Source organism: Centrocercus urophasianus, unplaced genomic scaffold, assembly GCF_019232065.1.
Source record: "Centrocercus urophasianus isolate 14NV4802_14NV808 unplaced genomic scaffold, USGS_Curo_1.0 seq_13, whole genome shotgun sequence".
Classification (NCBI taxonomy): domain Eukaryota; kingdom Metazoa; phylum Chordata; class Aves; order Galliformes; family Phasianidae; genus Centrocercus; species Centrocercus urophasianus.
The window spans coordinates 24,461,323-24,479,264 of NW_024884475.1; the positions used below are offsets into that span (position 1 = coordinate 24,461,323).

Here is a 17,942-nt window from a genome sequence, read left to right on the forward strand (position 1 = left end):
CGAGGAGTATTAAAACATTAAAACAATGCAAATATGGCTGAAATGCCCATTCTTCAGTAAGAATCTTCTAATAATTACAGTGTTTTACACATAAAGCAACAGCAAATCAGTCAGAACACATCTGCACTCTGAAGCAGAATTGTCCTCTGGGAATATCAGCAGAATAACCAACAGCAAAATAATCCCAACACCCTTGAGATTCCTCATTTGAACAAATTCTTGGCAAAGGCTTTCAATTATAAGCTCCATACAACATTTTGATTTATATTTGCATGCTCCCTATCTCAAAGGTGACCTGGTCAATGACCAGCTCACTATTAGTAAACACTGAGAAAAATGACAGCAGGAAGTAGAAATCTCTTCCGCTGCTCAGATATGCCACGCTCAAACCATAGGTCATTCATTTAAATGACTTTTTTTAAATATTATTTTTTTAATTTTTTTTTTTACATGTGACATTGACAGCAAGAGGTCAAAGCTTTTCTATCCTATGAGTGCTCACCTAAGAAAAGGCTTACTGTGCTATTTTTAAAGGCTAATGTTCATGTTGTTTCAGCAAAAAGCTTAATGTTGGTTTTAGACACATTTCTTCTTTTGTGCCAGACAGACCAGCTCCTAGCATTCACAAAACAACTGTGGTTCACTGAATATGTTTCCAGAATTAATTTTGACTTCCCAGGGTCAACTTTACACTGATCAATGAAAGAAACTGTGGAAAAGATTACCTTAGAAAAACATACAAACTTAGCCAATCTCTAACAAAAAGAATAACTTGTAGAGCTTTCATTGGACTCAGCACTATTCAAGCACTGCCTGTCAGTATTTGGCATATATGAACATCAGAGATGGAAAAAATCTACAGGAAGTCTTCATGCTGACTCACATACTCTCTGCACCACAGGCAAGTCAAACTGCTTTTACACACTCCTCCTAGTTCCCACGTTCAACACCATCCCAATCCTCACCACACAAGCAGAATCTTACCTGTTATTTTCTGCAACAAAGGAGACAGCTCTGGTTCATCACAAATTGCCTTGACTAGAGCCTTCTTCACTTCTTCCTCAGCTTTGTCCAGCTCTTCTCCATTTTTTATTTCTCCAACCACAGAATACATGTACACCAACAAGACAAAGAAGTCCTCACAGGTATAATCATCTTGCATCCTCTCACTGTAAGACTTGATCATTGGCAGTAACTGGTTCAACACGCTTGGCATTTCTGACTCTCCAATAGTCTGCAATACAGAAGGAAGACTATGTCAGATTGACCCTATAGGTCATACCAGTTAGCACTGGACATACCAGTACCTGCATTTACAGGAGTTTTATTTCTGCAGTGATTCAGGGTAGAAGGGGAGTCTAAAAACATTAGGACTTCTCAGTCTGGCAAGGAGAAGAGTGAATGGGGGTACTACTGAAGCTTACAAAATGACAGAGGTGGTGAATAAGCTCACTGTAGAACTACTGCTCAACACATGCTGCACTACAGAACCAATAGAGGATGTTGAGGAGACCAAGTCAACAGGTTCAAAAAGGAACTGGACAAATTCCCAAATGATAGACCTAAAGATGTACATTGAAAGGACTGGTGAGGGATGCATTCTCCAACATCCCTAGTATACGAGATGTGGATTCTGGGAAAGTACGAGAAGAACAGTCAGCAGAAAGAGCCCAGATTTCTTCTACGTATTCCCTAAGTAGCATTGGTTTTAGCTGCCACTAAACTAACCAGCCTAGAAGGACCAGTATCATTCAGAGGAATAGACACAGGGATGAGGCATCCAGCTCACTCACGGTACTGCTGCTATTGCTGTGGTGCCTTGCAGGCAGAGGATGTCAGAACTAGGTCTCAGCGCTCGGTCTGCAACATGAACTCAAACTATCTGCTATTTCAAGGAGGATTGCTTTAGCAGACAATTTTTACTGTCTACACAAAAATAATGTTATTTAAACGACAAGAGGGAATGCTGCTTAGACCATAGAGCTAATATCAACAGCTATTCAGGATTAGGCCCACCTGTGCAGCAATAATCTGTGTCCTGAATATATTTTCAGGAAGTCCCTAGACATATTCCACAGCTTTTTTCCCCAGTGGACTCCTGTCTCATGCAGTACACAGAGTAGGCAGTGTTTATTTAATGAAATATTGTTCAATATTTGCACTCTCACTTGTCACCATATGGTCCCCTGACTTATCACTGCTCAGGCAGAAAACTGATCAGTTTCCTACAAGTTTTTTCTTTGTCACTCACAATCGCAGCATCTTAGCACTTCAGAAGCCTTTAAAGATTAGATCTCCTCCACGTACCGATAAGAGAACTGGAACACCAGCCTTTTCAGAATGGATTAAATTGGCAAAAGCCCAAAGTTGAACACTTCTTCCAAATCCTGGGTCTCCTCCTTGGCCCTGACTTTGTACTGGAACAGGGAGTTCAAAGCCCTGCTCTCATTGACTTCAATGGCTAGCGGGAACTCTCAGCACATCTGCAAATCTGACCCTGTGCTTTCAGGTCAAAAACCCAGAAAATCAGAAACAGACGAAACCACCTGTGAAGCGTGTGGTTTGAGTGACCAGCGTGGCTTCTTATGACAGCAGTGAGGACAGTCTTCCTGCAGGGCAGTGATCACCTGCCTTGTGTGTGCTCGTTCCTCCTTCACAGCACCCTTGACAGTTTCTGCTGCTGTTGCAGGGGTCCTTCCCACTGAAAAAACACTCTTTGCAATGTAGGTCAGGTTCATTCCCACAGCACTTCCATGCTGTGATGTCATAAAGGTAAAGGTCACCTTTTTGGTGGAAAGGGAGAGCAAGAGGCTAAGAAGTTGTCATTAAGTGATTGTGAGGAGACAAAGGCTGGCACAGAGAAAAGGATGAGAAATTTGAGTGTGTTGGCATTTCCTCAGGAATTGAAATTTTCTCTTGCCTCTTCTCAGCTCTGTAGGAGGAAGAAGATCTGTAGAGCTTTTCTGTGGCTGTAAAATGGAGACTTTGGATACAAATCCCATGAAGTACATCTCTGACATCTACAATACTTAAGACAGGGCTGGGGTTTACACACACTGTGCAGGTCTCTGCCATTCACAGTCATGCAGTGTTTACTACCAGCGACCTGCCATCCTTGCTGCACACATACGAACAACCACATATAAAATGTCCACTTTCTGCTATGAGCTGGCTTGCAGCTTGTCAGTGGGATCAGATAAGAAGCAGGGTCAGTGCACGGTGAGCAGGAGGAGCACACCGCTGTTGCTTGGGAAGGGAGATGTGGGAGGAGAGCAGCATGGTCCCCACACAGCAGTGAGCAGTCTGCAATGCCACCCTCCACACTCTGCCCTTCACCCTACAGTCAGCAAACAGCTCCATAGAAAATATGTGGGTCAATTCAAGCTTAAAGGGAAACACTGAATATCCTATAGCCCACATGATCAAGTCTGCAAACATTTTTTTTTTCGGTTGTTACTGCAGTAACTTTAGACAGTTTGGTCATGACAATTGGCACCACAGCCAGTAATATTTAAATAAATTCACAAAAAGCAAAACCAAAAAGGAAACAAACAATAAACAACAGAAAGAGGTACAGCTTTATACAATAAGAAAGTCATGCAATCACAGTTAACTGCATTACTTCTGAACTGGTCAGGGATTTCACACCTGGCTTTGAGCACACGAATGGGAAGTTTTGTCCCCAGTGTGTTCTATGACATTCTTCAGGGGTTCCTGGTTTTGATTGTATTTTATTTTAGAACAAAGAATCTTTGAATTGCAGAAGACCAACAAGCATCTCATAAGCTAATTTTTGTATGCTGATCATTACACATTCAACCACAAGAAAGCAGGAATTAAGTTCTGAAAAAAGTTTTTTGCAGCTGGTGTTGTAGGAAGCACCACTTTTGAAGGGCTTTGAGCCCCACCCAGCTCCTGACACCGATGCAAGTTTTGGCATGGGCCCACCTTTCAAGGGATTTTAGTGTCCCTTGTTACTCTTGTATTTAAATAAACACCTTAAATAAAATATTTCTAACAACTCACATGCTAAACCTAACGAGTAAGTGCAACTTTGGACTTGAAACAATAAATTGCAAAACTCCTGTAGTCATAAGCATTTGGGAATGAAAACGGAACATTTAAGAAATCTAGGAGGGTTTGATCCCACGCGAGTGTCTGGGCAGTTACACACACAGCAAATGCTAGCTGTGCTCAGCCTCAATGGCCGTGTTATAGCTCTGCTTTGCTTGGATGATCATTTTGTTGTTGCTGGTGCTGGGCTCTCACATGCTGGCAGCAGGGCCACCCTAAAGTCAAGGCAAGAAACATCCCAAAATTTCAGATGTTTCAATTCAGTATTACCTATACTCCTTTTGAAAAGTGATATGTTTGAATACATGAATTCTCAGCTGTATGCTCACATGATGAATTTCAGATCATATAGATGTTAAAATGGGAGAAGACAAAACTTCAAGGAATTCAGAGTTATGCAACTACTGGGAAGGAAGCCACTCAGAACAAAAAACAAGCCCAACCACTCCTAAAAATTCAAGAACTGAAGATTAACCTACATCTGGAGTTATTTTGGAATAGATGACAAACTTCAATTACAATAATCTATATTCACCTTTAAGTAGCAGCGAGCCCTGTGACACGAACCACTGAACACCATCAAATGGCACATCATCTGCTCCCTCTCTTCCTCTTCAACACATAAACCTTCTACTGTACCCCATTTCTAAATATCTCCTAGCATACCACAATACCAAAGGTGAGTTCTTGTAAAGGATATGCTGTCCTCAACGCACAAATTATCCAAATGCTTGGAGCATTGAGAAGGTACGCAGCCACACAAGCCAGACATCAACAGCTTCTGCTTCAAGACCTGGTAGCTCCTGCAAGTGCACGTGTTCAGCATCTCAGGAAAACTTTCAAACATACATCATAAAAAAAGATTTCTGTCTAAACTTCCAGGATGATTTACTGAAGTAAAGGCTAAAACTCAACAACTTAAAGCAACAATTGCCACCTTTTATCTTCAAAGTAAAAATGAAAGAAAAAGAAATTAAAAAGCTATAATAAGCCATTAACTTCAGAATATACATAGGGTCTTTCTAGGGTATGAACTTCTTTGGAATGTTTTTCCCTTATCTCTTGGGAAATGGTGCTGCAGAGAACTTCAAATACAACTGCCAAGTTTAGAGGCTGTTTTGTATGAACAGGCCAGTTGGATTGGAGCATATATGAAAAAAGGGACATACAACTTCGCCACAGAGCACAGCTCCACAGGGAGCTGAGAAATGTGCCTCAAACAAAACCCACTAGCAGACTGTCATTATCTGGCCACCTCTGATGATTTAGGAGCTCCCTGCACCATGGAACCATCAATCAATTACCCTGATTGAACAACCCTAAAACACAACTTTTAAAAATGTAACTACCCATGACCCAAATTTCCTGCTGGTTATGTTGGCCTCAGGTTAGCCCCATTTGTCTATCATCAAGGGAGCCAATAAAAATAATAAAACCAGGTCAAGTCTGAGCTTTCTAAGGGCTGTATGAAAACATTAATGCTGCTTAATTCAGAGCCAACTAAGGCCCAGGCTCTAATGCCTTCTGCTCAGTTGCATTGTTTGGACATTTTAACGCTATAATCATACAATCTTCAAAATCCAGGGAGAGCCTGTGATAGATTTCTGTTGTTTTCCATGTCTGTCCTCCACCCTTCTTACTTATTTACTTTTTAACTTAAGCCATGTAATAATTTACTGTCCCTAAGGGTAAATGAACTGACGTCAATCTGCTGATTTTTGCAAAAGGCTCAGGTTTTGGCAGACGGGAGAACAGTGAAGCAAAAAAAATCTTTTTTCAGCTTTAAATAGCGAACATGGTATTGTGCTTCAAAATTGACATTTGAAATGTGATTTAAAGGATCAACAGGAATTAGGAGGAAGTGTAATAAACTCAGTTTTGCATTTCTATAAAAGGTACTAAGTAAATCCTAAGAATCTAAACCAGTACATATCGTTAGACATCTTCTACACAACAGAAAACAGAGGAGGAGGAAGAGAAGAATGGGGTCAGAGTTTATATGAATTAACACGTGTCCCTGACAAAATTGAGAAGAGAACCAAGGCACCCTAATCCCCTCCCATCCAGCCCACTTTCCCCAACACATCATTAAAAATATAAAGCAAAAATCAACTTCAAGCAAGTGGAATTTATTTTCTTTTAAAATCCAAGAGGAAGGAGGAGATAAATCTTCAGAGACTACTTCATTATGTAAATATTCTAGTGGCTATCAGTTTAGGAAGCAAAACATTTTTAATTCCTTTAGAGGTTGCATGAGTTAACAGAATTTTTTGGAATGTGTACCACAGGGCTTCATAATAGCAAGGGATTTATTGGAGAAAAAAAAAACAACAAAGCCCAGCTGTAGTTAAAACCTGAATAAGAATCAGTGGAAACTCTTCAGCCCTTGGCTGACTGACTGCCCCATGCTCCTGAATGTCAGCCCTCAGACACCATATTCCAGCTTTGCCACGTGTACAACTGACACACAACAACAGCTTTTTGAGGGAAGGCTTGGACCATTCAACATTACATCCCTACAAGTCCACTCAGATCTCACGCAGATGTCTGACCTATTCAATAAAAGCTGCTTGTATTGATAACTTAGGAAAAGAGGGCTCATAATTTGTGGGGTAAGCAACTTTCTAATGTTGCTGTACCTGACTTGTAATGTTTCATCTGAGTTTGACTTTCTGTATTTCAGGATTCTGGCATGCAGCCCATGCCACCCTACCATCCACATGAAAGCAAACTGGAGTGTTTATTCTGGCTACAAAAAGTGCCAATACTACCAAGGGACCACGTGGGTATCAAAAACAGCTCAGATTCTTCAATGAGAAGAGCTCTCTGGAGCAGTAATCAGCAAAAAGCAGAGAGGCTGCCAAGCTAAGGAAGAGTCATTGGCTTCAGTGCTCTGCTGGCCTTAAGTCAGAAGCTGATGTTCTGCTGCTTGCCACTGTGTGCTATTTGAGTACATCATGTTCTGGTTTGATTGCACACAATTCCTTATATTGATGAGAAGATGTCTGTATTCTCTAATCCCATATAAAGAATCATTTCATTTATTTCTCTTTCATAAAATGACCAATGGTTGACTGGTGATTTGACACAATATATCAGTAAATATGATCTTAGCATGCAAATATTGTTTTGACTTAAATAGGTTTTGTAAAAATGTGTCTTTCCTTTGTCTTCTATTTAAATATTCCTACAGTATGACAAAAAAACAGCCAACCCACAACATAACACAAAAAATTAAGGTCTCTGAAGCACAGTAAGAAAGCATCAAGAATTTGTCTCCTCTGTCACTTCTCTTAGAGACTTCTCTGCTCCTCAATGAAATGTTTCTACAGAACCAATTCCATTTCCTGTCCCCTCTCCTGCCCTTACCATCCACCCCATGGCTGCTTCAGGACTTATATTCTCAAAACTGCACAGACAATTTCCAGGCAGTTCTTGCAGGTAGAGCCTTAAATTGTAACGTAAACAAATAAAAAGCAAATAAAATAATACCAGTAAGCTTTTGAAAACCCATTTTTAACCTGGCACATACTGCCAAATACACAGATTCAGATTCATCCAATTTGCATGCTCTCCCAATTCTCTTTCATTCTTGTCTTCTACCCACAGCATTCTGTTCCATTTTTGTCAGCTGAAGTGTTTCTGCAACTGTGTTAAAAAAGATTTGGTTTATTGCTTGGCCACAGAAATAGCTACACCATCCATGAAACCTAAGGACTGGATTGCTTCCTCATGCAACAGGGCTGGCTGAAAGCCTTCATGAACTAGTTTCAGTCTGCCAAAAGATAGAAAATTATATAATCACCTGCTCTTTGGATGACTTCTTCAATACACTATCATATTGCCAGACTCTTACTTGGCATTTATCAGTTACTACTATAGATATCAACAGTTCTTGGCCAATTTATACCTGTTGAGTGTCTATCTATGATGGGAGTATTTGCTACAAACAGTGATGAGTCAAAGACAAGAAAAAATAATTTACAACATAAAGGTTTTAGAAAGCACTACGTTTACGAGGTCTTCTGGTCAGAGATTTTTTTTTAACACATGTCCTGGCTAATTACAGAAGCACACCACTGACACTTAGCAGCTAACATTTGATAACACCACAAATACTTAAAACAAGCTTTTCAATCCGTATGATTTAAAAACAAAACAAACAGGATGAAAAAAGGCTCTGGACAATTCCTTCAGCTAACAATTCATTAGCTCGTGATCATGACCTAAGCAATTGGATTCTGCATATAACCAAAGAAGTGCAATCCACTATTTTTCTTTAACCTAATTTCATCAGGGCATAGAAAAAAATTGCATTTTGAACACCATCATTTCCTCTTATCACTTTTCCACCTTCCTCTTGTCTTTACTGAGTACCACAGCTGTTTGATAAAAATTTCCCATTTTCAACCGTTGTACACAATCAGTTATTTTTGTTTCTTGCATTACAACAGGCAGATTCAGTAGCTGATTTTCTCAGTCAGAACTGCTGGATATACTCAAACATTTTAAGAAAAATCAAACACCACCACAAAAGCTTCAAGTAAACGTGCTGATATCTAATCTTCCACAGTAGAGAAATCACCTCATCCCAAGGAGTTATGCTGTCTGGAGATGTATCACTACATCACAAAGTCCAGTTTTCCTGCCACTTTTTGGAAACCAGTAGTCTACAGCTGTGTTAAGATATTTTAATGGGTTCATGGGGGCTCAGCAGCAACAGGATGCTGAAAAAAATGATATTTAATAAGTCTGGATTTTATTAGACAAAGCTCTGCAAGTATAAGGACAATTTTACTCAAATCACTGCATGTCTGACATAAGAGACTCATCAAAAGTTTAAAATGGAAAGCTTCCAACCTACTCAGTCAAAAGCTTTTAGCTACAATGGCTTCTACAGACAGGCTCATATAAACATAGAATCATGAATCAGCACAGAGAACACTGTGTCAGAAGAATGAAAAAGCAGTATGTGCCCACTCAAGACAAAGTATGCATCAGAGAAAGATTTTGGTGCTATGCATGTCAAGTGCATGAGTGCATTTTTGATGTTGCCTGTTTTTAATAGCCTTGGAATACTGTGAAAAATGTCAGAAGATAGTAGGGGTTCAATGCTGAGAAAAGGACACGAGGATAACATAACATTCTAAGAGGTTAAAGCTCACATCACCCTGGAGGGGAACAATGAGAAAACATTCAGCCAGCACAAAACAAAGGATAAGAATACACAAGGCCTAAAAACAAATAAATGGGGAATAAATCAAGCAAATATAGTGCAACCAAATTGGTTGTTCAGCAGTGTAGAACATATCTGCAAAAGAAGAGGCTACATCCCTGGAAAATGGTTATTGAGAAGGATTTGAGGGATACTTTGGACAGAGAAAAGAACATGAACCCCTAACTCAGACCACCACTTAGAACTCTTCTGTCTAGGAAAAAAAGAAAACAACAACAAAAAAAAGTGATCCAGCAGATCTGAAAAATCATGAGTGGACTTGAGAAGGCAGATGGGGGCTGACTGCTCAATGTCCCAGCAGAGGAAATAAGGGTCAGTAAACAAGAGCCAGTCCAAAATAAGTAAATAAGTAAATAAATAACCGAACAAACATACAAATAAATAAATCAGATTCAGATAGTTCTTCATGCAATGTGCTAAAATACAGATCTCCCTGCCCAAGGCTGTTGTGCCGCTAAACTCTTATGGCGGTTCAGATGGAATATGGGAAAATTTGTAGAGGGAAAAAAAAAAAGCACCTCTGTCAAGTATTAGTAAATATACAGAAACTCAAACTCAAAATGGTTGAGCCTTGGAGGGTATCATATAATCCTGCTCTCTTTTCTCTATGTCATGTAGGAAGTATGGTTAGAAAAAGCAAAGTAACTCAGCTACATCTTCAATTCAGAATTGAAATCTGAGCACAAAGCCATAGCAAAAGGACGAATTAAACTACGTATAGCCAGGGGGAGCACAAAAAAGCAAGGGAGCACATTTATTTCAGCACGTAGCATTGTTGGGGCTGATTTTGATAAGTTGTGCCCAGTTCCAGTGTACGCATTTCTAAGAAGCCATGGAAAACTAGAGATAATCTTGAGGACAGTGACAAAACAACAGAGGAGTTGTTTCTCCAGAAAGAGAGCTAGCTTATCAAAAGGAGAAATAATACTTTTCAGTTTGCGCATGATTCTTCAGGCAGAAGAAAATTTCTGAGAACGAGGGAGCTTTTTAGTCAAGAAAGGCACAACAGAATCAACAGAAATTGAAGCTATGACTTTTCAATTCTTAAATTTGTGGAGATCCTCTAACGGCATGCATATTTCAGAAAGACTTTGGAGGGTCAAATAACAGAAGACAAGCAGAAAGCACAAACTCCGTGGCCTCACACAATAAAATACATGCATTAAATGCATCTGGTGAATAAACCATAAACTCCTTGCACAGTACTTAAGCAGTGAAAAAGAATTGTTGGCTGTGAGAGAAAAATCAGTTTGAAATAGCAGAAAGGATCAGGTAATACATACTAAAATACTGGACATGCTGTGAAGGCTGTCAAAGCAGTAAATTATAAAAGGAGACCACTTGACAGTCAAAATAACCCCATCTTACGCCACATCCTTGCCTTCTGAGGCACCTCTTCTCTCTCAGCCCTTTGTTCTTTATATCGTCTTTCACTCCTACTCAGTCTAACTACAGACATTCCAGGAACTCCTCAGGGAAGCCTCAGACTTCTGGTGATGGCCTGTCTGTGGTGGGCACTGGTAGCAGAAGGGAGAAAATAAGACTGCCTGGGACAAAGGTAGTATGGGAGAACAAATCTATTCCAAATAGATGGAAAAGGATTTTGGACTCCATGTTACTGCTTAGGTTCATTTGAAGATCTCTTTCAGATTTCTGTTGGTTGTTTTTGTTTGTGAGCACATTAACTCACCATCCACCTTTTTTTTTTTTCCCCTGTACAAATCCAACCAGCTTCCATCCCTAAATGTTTGATATCAACAGACAAGAAGGATATCTATCATAGCTGCATCAGTGCCTAGTCAATTAGTGCCAAAGCATCACATTAATCCCAATTCCATCTACATTAAGATCAAACATATACTTGAAGGCTTTTAGATTAGAGATTATACTACTACATTAAATATTTTAAATAAAGGTACTATTTTGGCCAAAACATGCACCATTTCACAGTATCTCTGGAATCCAACTTTTTGTTGTCAGTTTCAAGAGAAATGGATGTAGATCTCAGCAAAGTAGAATTCTTCCTCTCCATCCCTTTTAATGCATCCATTTTCTTAATAAATACACCAAGAAACGTAGTGAAAATCACCAAAATAAACATACCTGCCAGAAACTGTTGGAATTGACCAAAATTCCAAAATGTTAGGAACTGAAACTCGTCAGGAGTCAAGAAACTTGACGGCAACATAAAACATTAACTTGCATTCGATGATCATATGAGCTCATAAGCTGGATTGCATTTTGGAGATAGGAATTAAAGCATCAGCTAAATTCACAGTTTTGTATCATCTTTACAATATTTTACACCTCGGTATGCACATGGACAAAGAACATATGGTATAAATCACAAAGCAAAATATATAAACATGGAAGATTTTGCATGAGACAACTCCAGTGCTCTGCCCACACATCCCACTTAGTGCACAGGAAGGAGACAGAACAGCAACATGCAGATACAAAGGCAGATTATCAGTCCACTGCAGAGCACCGAGGCTGTTAATCAGTACAGTAAATGTTATCACAATAGAGTACTGACATTTCCAGCCCTTGTACAAGGCCTGCCATGCTTTAAACAGAACTCAGACTTTCACAGTGATTAAAGGCAGATGTCACATGCATGACTAGGTTTTTAACTTATGTGTTCCCCAATCCCCAATTTTTGTGTGTGGAAGGAATCTTTCACTGACAAGACATCTTCACTGGATTATGGCATGGTTTGTACAAAGAAGAACATTTTCTTTCCCTTTTTCAAATTGGGAAAAATGAAACAAACTTAGGGTCCACACAGCTATATCTCTTTTCATTCTACAGAATGTATCAAGTGAAAGACCTAATTCTGTCCAGTTTTCCACTACTATTAATAAGCAGGCAGGTTATAATCATTTGGAGAGCAGTGGATGGCAGAAACAACAGTGACACATCTGAGTACGGGTGTATGTTTTTTTTCCCTTGTACATGTGCAAGAACAGCAGTCATAAAAACTAATGATTATATGTTCAGTATGAAGCATCAAGTGAAATACAGGCATAGACAAAATGGCAATTAGTTTTCTAGTATCACAGAGTTACAATGAAAAAAAATCTAAAATTCCATTATTTTCTTAATCTTCTAATCTCTTCCCAGAAACTTTCTCCTCCCCTAGAGGCTAACAGTTCTATCTTTCCAAGCAAAGTTTAGCTGAACTACACATAAGCTGTATTATCAGTTCCTCAAGCAAGCAGGAGTCCTCAAGGCTGATATTCACACGGACTGCAAGCCTGCAGTTAGGTATGCCTGTGCATGGGTATATGACCTTCTAGCATGCTGGTTATTAGAAAGCATGCCCAGCATTTGCTGTTCAATCAGGATGCTCCATCCATTTGGCCCATGTGCTCTCTCCCCAGCTCATTGCTCTGTGAGAAGGCATTGAGATGCTCTCCACTGCCAGCTACAAGAGCTGCATAAACATTGTTCTGGCTGCAGGACTGGCTCCTGCCACAACTCCTCCCAGTCCTTCCCTCCAACACCAGCTGTGAGCAGAAAAGTGAACCCTGCTCTGTCCTCAGTGGGATCTCCCTCCCACTCAGTCGAGTGCCTGAGTCAGTGCAACTCCCTCTTGATAGCACATTTGTGCAAAGGGAGCCGACTGGAGCGCAAGACATCTGGTCCCAATATTCAAAAACACTTAAATCATGCATGTCATTCCAAACATTTAAGGACTTTAGAAGTTTTTAGCTACTTTTGTATGTGTTTTCTAGTTGTTTCATGCAGGAATTATTTCTTAAGTTTCACTCAGAAGATCTGGGGAAATGCACATTCCACGTCATTTCAACAGGGAAGAAAACAGCCATAAGGATAAAGTCTGCATGTATCCTAAATCATTGTTATATCAACTATTTTTAAAAATTATTTCAGATGCATATCAAGATCTGCTGAGCTGAAACACATCTCAAATTTCAGTAAGTGGTATACATGTGCAATGTTAAAAACCAGAACATCTTCAGGAGAGCAGCGCTCACCTCTATGTACAGCTGCTAGCTTCTTGCTTGTTCTCCACCTATAAGCAGAGTGGCAGCTTCCTCACACCTCATGTGCTTGGACAGGCTGATGCCCAAGGACAAGCAATAACATTCAGTGCATTAGATGATTCCCATGAATACTGTAGTTACTGTACACCATTTAGCCTGAGTATCCTCAGCACTCAGGATGTTTTTCAACAACCAATGCAGGTAAATCTACCTCACTGTCACCACTGCACAAATGCCTTGCAAGAGAGAAAACAAAGCACTTTGATGTAATTTCTATTGATCCCACCTGGAGGCACACACCTCAGTTTGGAGCACTTCCAAGCTTCACTGCACACAGCTCCTCCTCATGCAGAGCAGAAAAATAAAAATTTCTTTTTTGGCAACTGCTGGAAAATTCTTCCCCCTCACAGCACAGAATGCTCCTGGTTCTCTAACAGGCCCTCTTTCAGTCTACTTGTGAGACAAGAGAATCAGACATTCAGGACATAAGTGGTATCCCATATGGAGGCACACAGCAGCAAAAATGAAGAGGCATGAGAAACTATCGACTGAATGAGAGAATCCAGAGGATTTTGGTTATATACTGAAACTCACAAAATACTTTAAGTCATTTGTCTGAGACTTGGATCCTACTTTGGAAGGCAGAATGGTATCACAAAGCTCTTTTAGACACTGTTTATTAACAATAAAATGAAATATGAAAGGCACTTTGTGAAATCCAGATTTGGACAACTCTTATGACATATACCCTAAATAAACAAAGTAAAATGGTATTACAAGAGCTAGTAATAAAACTGTGCTATTATTAAAAATAAAAATAGATATTTATTGCACTAATGTATGTATATTTAATCCTTCTAAAAATAAATTTTCCAAAATGATGCCATCACACGAAGCTGTTCTCAGATATTATAACATGAGTAGCTGCTCCAACCATCAGCTGGGACCCTCACATCCAAAGCTGTTTTCGCAGTGTTCTTGGAGCAAAACCTCAGCCCTGTGGTTCGGCAGGTCCTCACAATGGCTACAAAACCCATGGAATTTCTGTGCTACTGTTTGAGAACTGCAGAATCCACTGGGAAAGGGGAGGGAAAAAAGAAAATAAATCAGGACACAGCAGTTCCTGGATTTTGGGGGGAGTGATCACAACAGAAAAACTAAAGCAGTCTTGGGACAATCTTTTCTCCTGTTTCCAAATAATTTCCCTCTGCTACCTCAGCCGTCGTCACTTTTGCTAGCTCCAAACAAATCACTGGGTGGTGGTCTTGCTGTTCCTCCCCAAGCTGTATTTTAATTAGTCGGAGTGCTGAGGAAAGATGATTGGACAAATACTGGCGAATCTTCAAACAAGAATACACGCTGTCCATCCTATTCACGATGAAAAAGCTCTTAAACAGATTTTGATAAAGATTTGCCTCCTGCTTGCAGCCCACATTTGTAATGTTTATATAAGTGCGGGATATAAATCTTCTTCAAATGAACCCCACCATTTTAAACCAGCCTTGTTATAAACTGCCTGTTTCCGCTTTGCCTGCCTAAGCAAGCAGTGCTGGGCCTGCTTGGGATTGACTGGAACTAATTTAATGTGCTCCAGGTTTAATCCCCATCCAACCAGCTTTTACTGGGAGATTTTACACAGAGGACCGCTGCTGAGTTTAACAATGATTCACGTGATAAGTGGGTTTTGATTTGTTTTCTTCCTCATCAGAAAACAAGCAATGGAATCGCCACAAAATCACTTCAGCAGAACGTGATTGAGTAGACAAAAAAAAAAAAAAAGTTAAACTTTAACACAAAATCTGTGGTAATTCTGAATTTATTCACGTGAATTACCAGTTTTCTTTACTCAAAAGAAAATAACACGTGTCTGCATACCTCCACATTCGGTTTGGAAGGAGGCCAGCAGGCATTCCCTTGCACCGATAGATTCACGGGGTTTGTATTTATTATTATTAAAAATGCAAACGCAGCACGGGATCGTAACATCGCTACGGCTCCGCCTGCAAAGGCAGCACGCACCGCTCCCCTCAGCAGTGCCGCATGCATTGAAACGAGCCCGCCTGCCGAGGTCCTGCAGGTGGCAGCGTTGTCCCGCCGGGGAGAACCGCCGCAGCGGGGCCAGCGTGACCGCCAGCCTCCCAAGGGAATCACCCAACCGGAACAGGCAGCCAGCTGAACGAGCAGAGAGCTTGCTTCTTGCTGCCCTTCTCCTTCTTTTTTAACTCGCAGGAGAAAAACACGCTCGTTAAAACCGAAAACTGAAAAAGCGGCAGCATTTGTCGATGTATAAAATGGTCCTTTTTACAAAATGTAGCTGAGTTACCCATGCAGAGGCCAAAGATACTATTTTGCAATAGTCTTCCAGTGCACCGAATTCCTCACTCATTTACATAGACCAGATGTTTCTCTGACAAACCAAATTCCTTGAGGAAGAAAAACGAAGTTGCTATGTATTTCATGTCTGAAATGAAAGATGATACAAAGATGCTGCGTGAATGTTCCATTAGCCACTGAAGGCAAATGCGCTAAGTGCAACAGCTTTCTTCTATTTAGCAGAACCTCACTGAAGCTTAGGTGATCCTTGGCAGAAGCACTAAAAAAGGAAAATGAAGCTCCTTAGATTCTATTCATTGCCTTCAGTGGCTTTGCTCCCTTTAGGTAAGCCAACTCAATTTCTTTGGCAGATCTTGACAGATCAGGCTGAGAGGACAAATACTCTCAAGAAGAGTGATTTGTATCCCTCCTTCCCACAGCAGAATTTGCTCCTGACGCTTTTTTCCCAGTACTTGATTTCCTGAGGATCACGAGAGGAACAAGGGGAAGAGCGGGTCATAATTTAACTACTTTAATGACCATTAAGACCCTCAACCTTTTGGTACACAAAATGAAGAACATGGGGAATATATATATTTGCTGCTAGCAAAAGAAGAAATGAAAAACCAGAAGGGTTTTCTAAAATCTCTCAGTCACCCCTCATTCTTACTGCTTTTATGAAATAAAAACCCCAAACAAAAAAAAACCCCAGTTCGTAAAATCTCTAGATTTCTCATAAAACAACAGTATATTACATTCAATCTAAAAAACTAACTCATGGAAAATGCCTGAAAATTATACTCATTATTCCCCTCATTTTCCAGAATAAACCGTGGTCTGCCACATCTTTCCAAATAGATGGATCAATTAACTTTTGGCAGGAAGCTATCAAAATCCTGGTAAGAAAGGCAAATCCTCACTTTAAATTGCACAGAGCAATGAGAAACATGCAGTAAAAGCAAAATGTTCAGCCTGAGAATAATTAGCAGATATCTGACTAATAACTAAACAACCAATAATAATGAAAATTTTGAGGAAAAAAAAAAAAAGTGAGAGTGAGCTGTAAAATTTGGACTCAACAGGTTTTGAAGTGGCAACTGTGAATATGGAATCCAGGAAACAAAAACAACTTTGATGATGGCAATGCCGGAACAAAAAGAAAAGTCAAGTCTTCATTTGCTGCATGACTTTGGGACTACTAAAATGTCCAAAGTCACCCTGTATCCAAAGACCCTGCTATGGATAGAATCTGCAAGCAGTGAACAGTTATCCCCTGAAACAGTACAGCCTTTTAATTTTATTAGCCCTTCTTTTCAGTGCAAACTACCAAATGCTGACCCTAACGGAAAACCAAGAACAGACAGACACTAAAGAAACATTGGGCTAGCTCTCCTACTTAACACATTTGGCTACCAATCTCATTCAAAAATACCAAGAAATCAGAATATAAGATTTTAAACTCTTGAAGTCTTCAGAAAGACATTTGAGAAATTTACGTGATAACTATAGGCAAATTGGATTGAAACAACATAGCACAGAATGACATATTACATCTCATCTTTTTAATCTGTCCTTTAGAGGAAAACTGTGGCCTCAGAAGAGCTGTACAGTCCTAATACATGGCAGCAGTATTTCTCTGTTCTGAAAATAGAAAGTCACTGCCACAAAGCCTGCAGTTGCCACATCCAAACACCACTGCCATGGGTCTCACAAGCTACCATCACTTCCCAGCAAGAATGATTACATGGATGTGACCATGCATAAAAGGATCAACACCTATCCATGTGCTGAGCCTTCTGCCAATATGGGAAAGAAAAACCCATATGTACAATTGAAAAAATTTAAGTACCATTTGGCTGCATCCCCCCTACACTGGAGCAACCAGCAGCAAGCCTTCTAAAGACATTCCTCCCACAATAAATTCTCTGCTTACAAACTGTTTTCTACATAAAATAACATGGCATTGTCACAGCTTTCTATGATAGCTTTCCCCTAAACCATTATAATGTAAATAAATAGATAGAACAGCATGACCAGCCATTTCAATGCTAAATAACTACACTGTTTTTAAATAGAACAGCATGACCAGCCATTTCAATAACTACGCTGTTTTTAAGTGAGCATTTATGCCCTTTTTAATAAGGGAAAACATCCTGTGACAGTACCTAAGACATTGTGCACACACTTTGTTCTCAACACTCAGCAGTAATACATGCTAATTTTCATCAAAGCCTCACTTTATACACCCGATATCACAGAGAATGGTTGAACCCAGGCCCACAGCTAGAGAATGAAATTCAGTGTTTTTATCT

At 39.9% G+C, this 17,942-nt stretch overlaps 1 protein-coding gene across 1 annotated transcript in view; it reads right to left on the reverse strand.

Moving 5' to 3' along the window:
- Positions 1–17,942, reverse strand: part of SCFD2 (sec1 family domain containing 2) — a 177,438-nt gene that overhangs the window by 102,356 nt on the left and 57,140 nt on the right. Inside the window, exon 5 of the mRNA XM_042812352.1 lies at positions 985–1,234. Within this exon, the coding sequence (XP_042668286.1) occupies positions 985–1,234 (250 nt within the window). The remainder of the gene's footprint in view (positions 1–984; positions 1,235–17,942) is intronic.